This window comes from Cherax quadricarinatus, chromosome 79 (genome assembly GCF_038502225.1).
Source record: "Cherax quadricarinatus isolate ZL_2023a chromosome 79, ASM3850222v1, whole genome shotgun sequence".
NCBI lineage: Eukaryota > Metazoa > Arthropoda > Malacostraca > Decapoda > Parastacidae > Cherax > Cherax quadricarinatus.
In genome coordinates this window covers 10,748,744-10,761,561 of record NC_091370.1, presented here as the reverse complement: position 1 = coordinate 10,761,561, position 12,818 = coordinate 10,748,744, and the positions used below count along the sequence as shown (strand labels likewise).

Here is a 12,818-nt window from a genome sequence, read left to right as displayed (position 1 = left end):
TCAGCGGAATGAGCGGTACAGGTTCGATCTTCCGTCTGAGGATCGTGAGACAGGAACCTTTCTCTCGCAGCAAGGTCCTCAGAATAGTAGAAACCTTGGTAATAGATACCAGTAAATTGGTTTAAAGAGAGATGTGAGCAAAACGCTTCGTTCCTGGGACCGAAACGTTTTCTAGTATGTCCTAGTGTTTGCTCATGTATCTTTTAAACCAAAATCTTCAGAGGCTGGGAATTAGTGAATGAGATATAGCCACAAAATCTATGAAAATTTACTTAAATGGCGTCTTGACTTGCAAGGTTTCTTAATGGGGTTTCAAGCCTATCTGCTACACTAGGGACATTTAGTAACCCTATCACCACCAGAAGAGAATGCTTTTTAACCCTAAAACTGTGATAAGGGTAAACTCGGAATATACAGTAAGTCCTCACTTAACGTCGTCGATAGGTTCTTGGAAACTGCGACTTTAAACGAAACGAAATATAACGAAACCACACCTCGCTGCCTATCAAACCTCTGTAAAACTTTCAGTTTTGTTTCTGATGTTGCTCTTCTGTTTTTTGTGGCCGCGTACATCAAGGTTGCATACCACACCTTTAGCCCTCATTGCAACAGGGCTAAATCAAGGAATGTTTGCAAAGCAAAAATTGCAAGGAGCACCTCCTACTACCGAACAATAACTAGGGTGTTCCATAACTTGATCGCTAGCGCACTCAACTCACACACTGAGATCCGGAGTTCGAATCCCCGGTACGACTGGATAACATTAGGACGTGTTTCCATACGACACTTGCTGTCCATGTTCACCTATCAGTATGAGTACCTGGGTGTTAGTCGACTTGTGGGGGTCGCATCCTGGGACCAAACTGACCTAATTTGCCTGAAATGCTCTGCATAATAAGTGGCTTTCTATATAGTAGTATGTAATTGGTGTCAGCTAGGACTGTTTACCATGTACATGTGCTCGTAGAAATAAAGATGATATATGGCGGCCTCGCTGAGTGCTTTTGTACCCCATCGATTATTGTCGTGCATTTGTATAATTATCGTATTCTTTAGGAATGTTTATTTTACAACAATTTGTATTCATTGTATTCACTCGATTTTTGTCTCATCAACGTTATAACGAAACGACGTTATTCGAGGACCTGCTGTAAACTCAGAAAGAATTACACCTCTCGGTATATTCTCCCCAAAATCCTTCTTTCACTGTGATATCTTAATTTCTAAGCTGAATCTAAAAACCCGTAGTCAAACTAGGCACAGGTGACCAGCTAAGCTCTCGGTATCAGTATATAGATACAAAACAGATTATTTTTTTGGGTTATTATTTGCTTGATTATTTCGCGTAATATCTGTAAGCTTTCAGGCAGTTTTCTGTTGTTCCGTACGAAAAAAAATGTGTATAGATAATGCCAGGGGTAACTAATGAATTTTAATTGCAATAGTGAATCTTAGATGTTTATGTTAGTATAAGCTTTCTAGGAGATGCTGCTTGTTGTTGAGTGCTACAATGGACAGATTTTACTGTTCTTAGAAAAGTGTTAAGTTGTATTTAAAAGCAAAGTGCCTATCAGTGTTGTATATACAAGTAGAAGTACCCGTAAGTGTGACAAATACACGTAGACAAGTCCTCAGTGTCGTATATACAACTAGAGTATTCGCAATGTATATGTATTAATGTTAAGTATATTTGATAAAATATCCACTAAAATATCCCAAATAAAAATTGAAGTGTCCAGGATACAGTTACCCATCAAAAAAATTCATTCATATCCTCATGTCGTTCAGAATAGGTAAAACTGGTCAATTAACAAGTACTTATTTAAATTTAAGTCCATTCTAAAATTTTCTCATACATTTAAAGATATTTCTTTTTTTAACTTATGTTAATGTAAAAATTAATAATTTTATACCAAAAGAACGTTAGAAAACTTACCTAACCTTATTACAACAAGTGCAATTTAATTTAGCCTAATCCAACTAAATATATTTTAGATAAGTTTACAATAATAAATAAACACAATGAAATACATTTTTTTTGTTAGGTTTAGAATGATTTTTGTGAAATTATTGCATACACAAATTTTCGTTGGCCTTATTCGGCAAGAAGACCGTTCCTATTTAACCCAAAATCGCAAGTTTTACCTATTCGGCACGACATATATATATATATATATATATATATATATATATATATATATATATATATATATATATATATATATATTACGGTTTGATGTGGTGTGTATCGCAGCAATACAGAACACATTAAAGGTTAACCAAGACTATAACTGTCAATGTGTTTTTTCAAACACACACACACACACACACACACACACACACACACACGTACATCCCATCCCTTCTTTCCACAACAACAGATCACTAATCAGATCTTTCCCTCCCCCGTCTGTCTCCCCTACAGGAACTAGTGGCTTCCACTCCCAACCAGAGGAACTGGAGAGGCATCCTCATCGCCCTCCTCGTCATTGGTTGCGTCTGCGGCCTCATAATCTTCTCCGTGGTGCTCCTGACGCCTCCTGACGCCGGTCCTAAAGTCACCGGCAGGAGGTTCACTCTCACCGATGTTCTTGGCGGGGCGTTCAAACCTCCGGGGTTCGACGGAAAGTGGATATCAGGTTAGAGATCCCTCTCCGACCTTCTCATTCTCTCTATATATCTACTTCTCTCTAAATAACGTTAAATCTCAGGTAACCACTTAAAGATACCTCTTCGGGAATAATAATGACAGTCGACAGTGAATTTCATTCCTCGACTTCATCTATTTTTTTTGGATTTAATAATAGTCATTGAGAGTTCTTTTATTTACAGTAAAAGAGCTGCAGGTGACAGCTCTTAGCTTTAGAAGGTAGGAACTCTCAACCTAACTCTGTAAAAGCCCTTGTGTAAATAAGAGAGAATGCGAGCCAAGCGTTAGTGTGTGAACTGTGCATACAGCCTTACAACACGCTTGCAGACTGACAGATGACGCTGATATTTCGCGATCATTTAAGAGGTCGTTCCAACACTTATTGTGGCAGACAGTAGCCTGATGCATAGTTTGGCCGCACACTAACGGATGGCGTTGTTGCGGCTGGCAGCCATTTGTCTGAGTGTTACTCTCTTACACCACGAGTGACCAGTCTGTTGGATAGATCCTTCTCACGCTCCTAGATGGCGTTACTGGATGTATACACCCCGAAAGGAGTGTATCTCATCGTGTGTATACAGTGAGTGATGTATCTGTGTGTATGCACTAAAAGGTCTGTGTATATATATACCCCATAACTTTATATACAAAAGCTGTGCTCGCCGATTACTTATTTTTTCTCAGAGCTGTACTCACATGTACCAAGATTGTGTTCATATATATCTGGGTGGAATGTACTCGCATATACCAGGGTTGTCCTTACCTATATCAGAGTACAAAAAAGAGAGGGATACCGAGGTAAAGGTCGACTAGAAATATAAATCGACTGCCGTTCTCACCCATTTCTCTCTCACACACACGACTAGTCCCAGAGCTAAGAGGTACGTATGTCCTACGAGGAGAGGTTAAGGGAAATCGACCAGACGATACTGGAGGACAGGAGAGATAGAGGGGACATGATAACGACATATAAAATACTGAGAGGAATTGACAGGGTAGACAGACAATGTTCCAGAGATGGTACACAGCAACAAGGGGAGACAGTTGGAAGTTGAAGACTCAGATGAATCACAGGGATGTTAGGAAGTATTTCTTCAGTCACAGAGTAGTCAGGAAGTGGAATAGTTTGAGAAGCGATGTAGTGGAGGCAGGATCCATACATAGCTTTAAGCAGAGGTATGATAAAGCTCATGGTGCAGGCAGAGTGATCAAGTAGAGGCCAGCGAAGAGGCTGGGCCAGGAGCTATCACTCGACCCCTGCAACCACAACTACGTAAACAACTAGGCGCACACACACACACACACACACACACACACCTTTCATGGGGTAAACACAAACTTATTTAAACAGCAAAATGGCAGACTTCAAGATCGCTTCCAGATCTGCCTTGTAATCAGCATATTTCCTGAAGTGTGTTTGTTATTGTGTTTGCTGTTCTTGTTTGCTAGGCCCGGAGTGCCACCGAGCGACAATCTTAGACAATCTGAGTGGTAGTGTGTGTGTATTATTGTGTGTGACTGTAATGACGTATGTCAGATTCTGTATTTGTTGCTACAGAATAAAACCGAATTTCCAGCTGCTCGTCATTTAGTGTTTTCTCTCTGAACAAATTTCTAGTCTGCTCCATCTCTTCCTAAATTTACAAATGTGATTTGTTATGAAATATCTCATTAGCTAGACATGTGTTCTTTATTTAACCTTCTGCGCGTTACAGTCCTTCACTGAGGAAAGGCGCTGAGGAATCACCTGCCTTCTTAATCATGTCATCTGTAAGAACAAGATCCGTGTCAGGAGACACTTGGTGAATAAAACTTTAATGGATATCAGCTTGGGGGGAGTGTAGAGGAAGTGAACGTATCCAGATATTTGGGAGTGGGCTTGTGAAGATGGGGTCTATGAAAGTCTAGGGGAGCCAGATAGAAGACGGGGGAAGACGGGTAAGTGGAGAGTGGAAAGAACGAAGTTTGTCTATAGAGGCAAATAGGAGAATGCATCAGAGAACAGCAGAAGACCAGAATGCTTATATGGGCTTGATACACGGGCTTTAAACGTTGCAACTAGGCTGGAGGCAATGGAGAAGGCTGGAGACAGTGGAGGAGGCTGGAGGCAGTGGAGGAGGCTGGAGGCAGTGGAGGAGGCTGGAGGCAGTGGTGGAGGCTGGAGGCAGTGGAGGAGGCTAGAGGCAGTGGAGGAGGCTAGAGGCAGTGGAGGAGGCTAGAGGCAGTGGAGGAGGCTAGAGGCAGTGGAGGAGGCTGGAGGCAGTGGAGGAGGCTGGAGGCAGTGGAGGAGGCTGGAGGCAGTGGAGGAGGCTGGAGGCAGTGGAGGAGGCTGGAGGCAGTGGAGGAGGCTGGAGGCAGTGGAGGAGGCTGGAGGCAGTGGAGGAGGCTGGAGGCAGTTCAGAAGGCAGTGGATATATCGTGTTTGAAAGCAATGTGTCTTGTAAAGTATTATTCAATGTGTCGAGGATGGTTGAGGTGGTTTGGACATATATAGAGGAAAAAGCAGAAAGGGACGACCAAGAGGATATGTACTGTAAATTTTGGGTAGAAGAAAGGAGTCGGGGTCGTTACCGGAAAGGTTGGGAGGGAAGATGTGAAGGAGGTTTTAAGTGGTAGAGGATTGAGCATCCAGCAGGGACGTCGTGAACGTGTTAGATCGAAGTGGAGCCAAGTGTGTTTTATAACGACGTGATGTTGGGATGTGAACAGAGTAACATTTATGAGAAGATTCTTGGAAACCGGTTAAATGGACTTGAGTTCTCGAGGTAGGAAGTACAGTGCCTGCATTCTGAAGAATGGGTGGGAATGTTGTGATCCTGGAGGTGGGAAGTAGAGTGCCTGCACTCTGAAGAATGGGTGGGAATGTTGTGATCCTGGAGGTAGGAAGTACAGTGCCTGCACTCTGAAGAATGGGTGGGAATGTTGTGATCCTGGAGGTAGGAAGTACAGTGCCTGCACTCTGAAGAATGGGTGGGAATGTTGTGATCCTGGAGGTAGGAAGTACAGTGCCTGCACTCTGAAGAATGGGTGGGAATGTTGTGATCCTGGAGGTAGGAAGCACAGTGCCTGCACTCTGAAGAATGGGTGGGAATGTTGTGATCCTAGAGGTAGGAAGTACAGTGCCTGCACTCTGAAGAATGGGTGGGAATGTTGTGATCCTGGAGGTAGGAAGCACAGTGCCTGCACTCTGAAGAATGGGTGGGAATGTTGTGATCCTAGAGGTAGGAAGTACAGTGCCTGCACTCTGAAGAATGGGTGGGAATGTTGTGATCCTGGAGGTAGGAAGTACAGTGCCTGCACTCTGAAGAATGGGTGGGAATGTTGTGATCCTGGAGGTAGGAAGTATAGTGCCTGCACTCTGAAGAATGGGTGGGAATGTTGTGATCCTGGAGGTAGGAAGTACAGTGCCTGCACTCTGAAGAATGGGTGGGAATGTTGTGATCCTAGAGGTAGGAAGTACAGTGCCTGCACTCTGAAGAATGGGTGGGAATGTTGTGATCCTAGAGGTAGGAAGTACAGTGCCTGCACTCTGAAGAATGGGTGGGAATGTTGTGATCCTGGAGGTAGGAAGTACAGTGCCTGCACTCTGAAGAATGGGTGGGAATGTTGTGATCCTGGAGGTAGGAAGTACAGTGCCTGCACTCTGAAGAATGGGTGGGAATGTTGTGATCCTGGAGGTAGGAAGTACAGTGCCTGCACTCTGAAGAATGGGTGGGAATGTTGTGATCCTGGAGGCAGGAGCGTGTGTGAGCGTGTTAGACAGGAGCGAATGGAGATAAATTGTGTTTAGAACTTGACGTGCTGTTAGAGTGTAAGCAACGTAACATTTATGAAGGGATTCAGGGAAACGTGCAGGCCGGACTTGAGTCCTGGAGATGGGAAGTACAGTGCCTGCACTCTGAAGGAGGGGTGTTAATGTTACAGTTTTATAACTGTAGTGTAAGCACGCCTCTGGCAAGACAGTGATGGAGTGAATGATGAAAGTTTTTCTTTTTCGGGCCACCCTGCCTTGGTGGGAGACGACCGATATGTCAATAAAAAAATATATTATTTTAGCTTACAAAATAAAAAATATAGATAAATACATCTCCGTCAGTTTTCTACGGTTACCGCGATTCTTCTGGTAAAAAGGAATTTCCATTTTCACTGCCGAATTCCTTGCTAGGATATTGTTTGCTAGCTATTAGGATATTTGCTATCTGGTAGGATCTTGTTTACTAGCTTATAGGATATTTCTCTAAAAGTATTTTATCCACTTTTCTCAAACAACTCTTTCCTCTGTTTTTAATCACAAAATGTTTGAACGACAAAAACCTTTAGTTTAAAAGGCCTTACTCGTTATTTTTTTCTGTTAGATAATGGAACAATGTGGGTCAGTATTCCATTTTTTTTTTTTAATTTTCCATCTTGCAGTGAAAGCCTACAAAAAAAATTAAGAGAGATTATGGTCAAATAGGCTGCATGTTGTCTTGAAATCCAAGGTGCTATCCTCACTTGTTATGTTGTAACTCAAGTGATATCCCATCTCATCATACTGTAACCAAGATGATGATATCACTCATTATACTGTAACCCCTATGCTATCCTTTCTCATACTTTTATCAACAGCTGGTAAAACTTTCCTCGCTTTCTCTTCAGTTATTTACACATGCTGTAGTTCAGCTTTCTCTTCAGTTTACACATGCTGTAGATCAGCTTTCTCTTCAGTTTACACATGCTGTAGATCAGCTTTCTCATCAGTTGTTTATACATGCTGTAGATCAGCTTTCTCATCAGTTGTTTACACATGCTGTAGTTCAGCTTTCTCTTCAGTTTATACATGCTGTAGATCAGCTTTCTCTTCAGTTTACACATGCTGTAGATCAGCTTTCTCTTCAGTTTACACATGCTGTAGATCAGCTTCCTCTTCAGTTTACACATGCTGTAGATCAGCTTCCTCTTCAGTTTACACATGCTGTAGATCAGCTTTCTCTTCAGTTTACACATGCTGTAGATCAGCTTTCTCTTCAGTTTACACATGCTGTAGATCAGCTTTCTCTTCAGTTTACACATGCTGTAGATCAGCTTTCTCTTCAGTTTACACATGCTGTAGATCAGCTTTCTCTTCAGTTTACACATGCTGTAGATCAGCTTTCTCTTCAGTTTACACATGCTGTAGCTCAGCTTTCTCTTCAGTTTACACATGCTGTAGATCAGCTTTCTCTTCAGTTTACACATGCTGTAGATCAGCTTTCTCTTCAGTTTACACATGCTGTAGATCAGCTTTCTCTTCAGTTTACACATGCTGTAGATCAGCTTTCTCTTCAGTTTACACATGCTGTAGATCAGCTTTCTCTTCGTGGGATTACAATCACTTGCACCGAGAATTATTTCTATTTTGAACGCACTTTCAAGCTTTCTATTTAATCCCTCACACATTTCCTCCTCCACTTCAGTTATTTTGACGTTTTATCTGTGTGTTTTGCCTCTATCATCCAGTTTGCTTTTTCCAAAATTAAACAGAAGATTTGATTATATCTTCTTCTCGTTTATTTCCTTTTCTAAGTTTATTTCTTCCTGTATTCTTGTATTAATTGGAACCTGTTCATCTGAAGAGGATCCTAGAAGGGGGTCGGATTATACAGGTCAATTAATCTCCAGAGTTTCTGTGTCCATGTGGTTTATTATTGACTATTTCTGGCTTGTTTGAACGTCTGATACCTGTCTGCAATAGCCATCTTTCCTTGGCTGGTTCTAGTCCTTTCCTGTGTCCGTGAGTGCGTCTTAGAGTATATTAATTTAAGTGTGTATGTTTGTGTGTGTGTGCGCGCACTCACGCGCGCGTGCGTGAGTGCGTTAGCGTTAGACTGTGTTAGTGTGAGTGACAGTCAGGCCCAAACAGTCTGGAACCAGACTAGTAATTAAGTTAATGGAAGGAAGAGGGGAGGGCATACCGAGGTAGGGGAAGAGGGAGAGGGGGAGAGGGAGAGGGGGAGAGGGAGAGGGGGAGAGGGGGGGGAGAGGGGGAGGGGGAGAGGGGGAGGGGGAGAGGGGGAGGGGGAGAGGGGAGGGGGAGGGGGAGGGGGAGAGGGAGAGGGGAGAGGGGAGGTGGAGGGGGAGAGGGGGGAGAGGGGGAGAGGGGGAGAGGGGGAGAGGGAGAGGGGGAGAGAGGGGGAGGGGGAGAGAGAGGGGGAGGGGGGAGAGAGAGAGAGAGAGAGGGGGAGGGGGAGGGGGAGAGGGGGAAAGGGAGGTCGACACGTACCTAATTAGTAAGAACATACGAACACGGACGCCTCCGGGCTAAGCCAGTTCGTGTGTGCTTGTCCGTGTGTGTCTGTGTTCGTGAATATGCATGTGCGTGTCCGTGTGTGTACTTACCAGCATGTGTCTACAGGGGTCGAGTCACAGCTCCTGTCTCTGCGTGTCTGTTTGCGCGTGTACACCTGTAAGTCACCGTGTACATATTTCGAGCCTCTGTCCTCTGTGGCACTCTATGTGCTTCCAGGTTGGGCAGCTCTGATTCCATGCATCAAAAACCCTTTACCATTGTTTTAATAAAAAAACACGAGTACTTTAATGAGAACCATTGAAATTAGGTACCATAGTTATTAGGTCCCGTAATTACTGGGTACAGTAGTTATTAGGTACCATAATTACTGGGTACCATAGTTATTAGGCACCGTAATTGCTGTGTATTATAGTTACTAGGCACCGTAATTGCTGTGTATTATAGTTATTAGGCACCGTAATTGCTGTGTATTATAGTTATTAGGCACCGTAATTGCTGTGTATTATAGTTATTAGGCACCGTAATTACTGTGTATTATAGTTATTAGGCACCGTAATTACTGTGTATTATAGTTATTAGGCCCCGTAATTGCTGGGTACCATAATAATAATAATAATAATTATAACTCATTACAGCCATTTCTACTAGTAGTAATAACAATAAAAACACTGCAGGGTTGGAACACAGGTTTGGAGCACACATTTCAGGTATAGAGCCAGGCATAGATAGCACAGTTAATTATCCTGAGATTTCAATGGCCTGAATAGCTAATCTCGTCCCAAGAGAAGCTGAGCTGCAGATGTGTGTCAAGGGATGGGGGAGAGAGAGAGAGAGAGAGAGAGAGAGAGAGAGAGAGAGAGAGAGAGAGAGCTAATAAATTATAATCTTTTTCCTCACTTCCCTATCACAGTCCCGTATTATATATATATAGTATATATATATATATATATATATATATATATATATATATATATATATATATATATATATATATATATATATATATATGTCGTGCCGAATATGTAAAACTGGCCAATTAGCAAGAACTCATTTAAAATTAAGTCCTTTCTAAAATTTTCTCTTATACGTTTAAAGATATATTTTTTCATTAATTTTAAAGTAAAAAATTTTAATTTTGCACCAAAAGAATCTTAGAAAACTTACCTAACCTTATTATAACAAGAACAATTTATTTTAGCCTAACCCAACTAAATATATTTTAGATTTGTTTACAATAATTTAATACTAAACAAACACAGTGAAATATATTTTTTTCGTTAGGTTCAGAATGATTTTGGCGAAATTATTGCATATACAAATTTTCACTTGTCCTATATGGCAAGATGATCGTTGCTATTTAAGCCAAGATCACAAGTTCTGCCTATTCGGCACGACATTATATATATATATATATATATATATATATATATATATATATATATATATATATATATATATATATATATATATATATATATATATATATATATCTGAGAGGCGCTGTGCCCAATGGTGGTGAAAAAAGAAAGAGAGACTTTGAAGTTTGCTGGAACAAATGTCTTATCCTCACTGACACACCTGTGCCAGCTTTGGCACTAGACATTTGGCTTGTGGGGAAAATTAATGTCGGTCGGGAAGGGTCGTTAGAGCGTCTAATGACCTGGTTATTGGGTAATTTGGGTTGTTTGGTGATTACGACCAGAAAACTGTAAAGGGCACCTTAGAAAGACACTCAACACTCAACACACACACACACACACACACACACACACACACACACACACACACACACACACACACACACACACACACACACACGGGGGGTGAGGACAGAGTACTTGACGCTAATCCAGACATAATTGCTTCAACGGAGAGTGAACTTACGGGAATAATAACAATGCAATGTTCCCAGGCATAAAAGATTCTATTACAGGAATGTTATTAAAAGAGGAGGGGGGAGGGTGCAAGGTAACACTGGAAGTAATATCACACACGATTAAAAAAACATGAATGCAAGAATAAAAAAAACAATGGTAAACATCATTTAGAAACCAAAACATTGTGCATTATCACTATTATTATTATGATAGGTTATAGCTAGTTATCTAGTGAGAACTCATATTATATACTATATATATATATATAATATATATTGCATATATATATATGCAATATATATTTTATATGTATTGCATATATATATATATGCAAATCCTGGCCAATAATTGCTAATTTTCTGCCCTGTAGCTCAGTGGGAGAGGGGGGAGTGGAGGTGCCTTGATGCTAAAGGGCTCTGGGTTCAAGGAATTGGAGCTACCTTTCCTACCAGTTGTCAAACCTGATTACCTCCCAGGATTTGACTAGGTGATAAAAGCTTGTATAAAAATAATAATAATCTAGGAGTGTTTACGTTAATATTTAATCACCTGACTCACTCCATTGAAAATATTTAATTACCCCTTTTAACGTCGACTGATAAAATTGTTCGACGCAATTAGGATGTATTTTAGAGCTGTGTATGGGCGTATTGTGTGTGTGTGTGTGTGTGTGTGTGTGTGTGTGTGTGTGTGTGTGTGTGTGTGTGTGTGTGTGTGTGTGTGTGTGTGTGTGTGTGTGTGTCATGGTAGCATTACCCTCTAGAAGGCGTGGCACCCTTCTCCCCCATACCTACCTACTTCCCTGCCTCCCTCCCTCCCTCTCTATCTCTCTCTCTCTCTCTCTCTCTCTCTCTCTCTCTTTGGAAACCATTTATTATCGTCATAACTATTTAGAAAATTAGGGTAAGCAATCTGGGTGATTGTGAAAGCATGATTCCCACCGGGTGTGTACTGGGAACCACACACTAGGTGGATACCAACTGTCTACTACCCAAAACAGTAGACATGAACGACACTGCAGACAGTGGAACCACGTACCTCTCTGTGTAGAGCTCTATCACGACAAAGAGCTTCGTCACATCAAGCACTGATAAAGCGCTACACAGAACAATACTGTGTCCACATAAAACTTTTTCCGCAGCAGCGAATATTGTCTGTTTACTGCCCAGTGGATGGAGTAACACTGTGTGTATGGTGTGACCCACTCAGTGTGGCTGGTTTATGCAAGCTCTGACCATCCAATCCACTTAGTGCTAAGCAGATCAGTAGGCCTGAAGGCAGGGATGAGAGATAGCCAACTGCAGTCCTCCAGTAGTAATATTTTTATTATTATATATATATATATATAGTGTGTGTGTGTGTGTGTGTGTGTGTGTGTGTGTGTGTGTGTGTGTGTGTGTGCTCACCGACTTTTGTTATGGTGTTCTATTTTCGGGGTTTGAGATGCGGCTATTGGGCCCCGTGTCCTGATTTATATCGATCGACATCACTGATTCTTAGCCACTCTTAACTTTACCATACCTACCCTTGAAACTGTGTACTGAGTTTTCCACCATCTCCTCCAGCACTGCCTTAACCAAGTCAATTCACTCTTCAACAATCCTGAGACTAAAGAAATATTTTACCAGAATCATTTCCGACTCAGATATTTTACATCATCATATTTCCAAGGCTATCACTTTTAATTCCTTCAGCCTTTCCTCGTATTGCATTTCTATCACAAATAACCTGCTTATGACAACGTTTCGGTCCAAGGTGGACCGAAACGTCGTCATAAGCTTTTCTCTCTACGCTCTGGATTATACGTGTATTGTTCCAGTCACGTATTGTGACTCTCTGTTCAATTCTAGTGCCAGTCTGGTTGCAAACCTTTGGACTTCCTCGAGCTCCTTCACGTGCTTGATGAGGCTGTGGGTTCCAAGTTGGGGCTGCGTACTCGCTGACTAAAGACATACGTCTTTCATCAAGTTTGAAAAGTTTTTTTTTTTTTTTGGTTCAGATTTCTAAATTCTGTTCTGAGATT

General features: G+C 41.6%; 1 protein-coding gene across 1 annotated transcript in view; it reads left to right on the top strand.

Annotated features, from left to right (window-relative positions):
* The window catches only part of LOC128702651 (A-type potassium channel modulatory protein DPP6), a 186,674-nt gene that overhangs the window by 81,039 nt on the left and 92,817 nt on the right, over positions 1 to 12,818 (top strand). Inside the window, exon 2 of the mRNA XM_070101798.1 lies at positions 2,426 to 2,639. Within this exon, the coding sequence (XP_069957899.1) occupies positions 2,426 to 2,639 (214 nt within the window). The remainder of the gene's footprint in view (positions 1 to 2,425; positions 2,640 to 12,818) is intronic.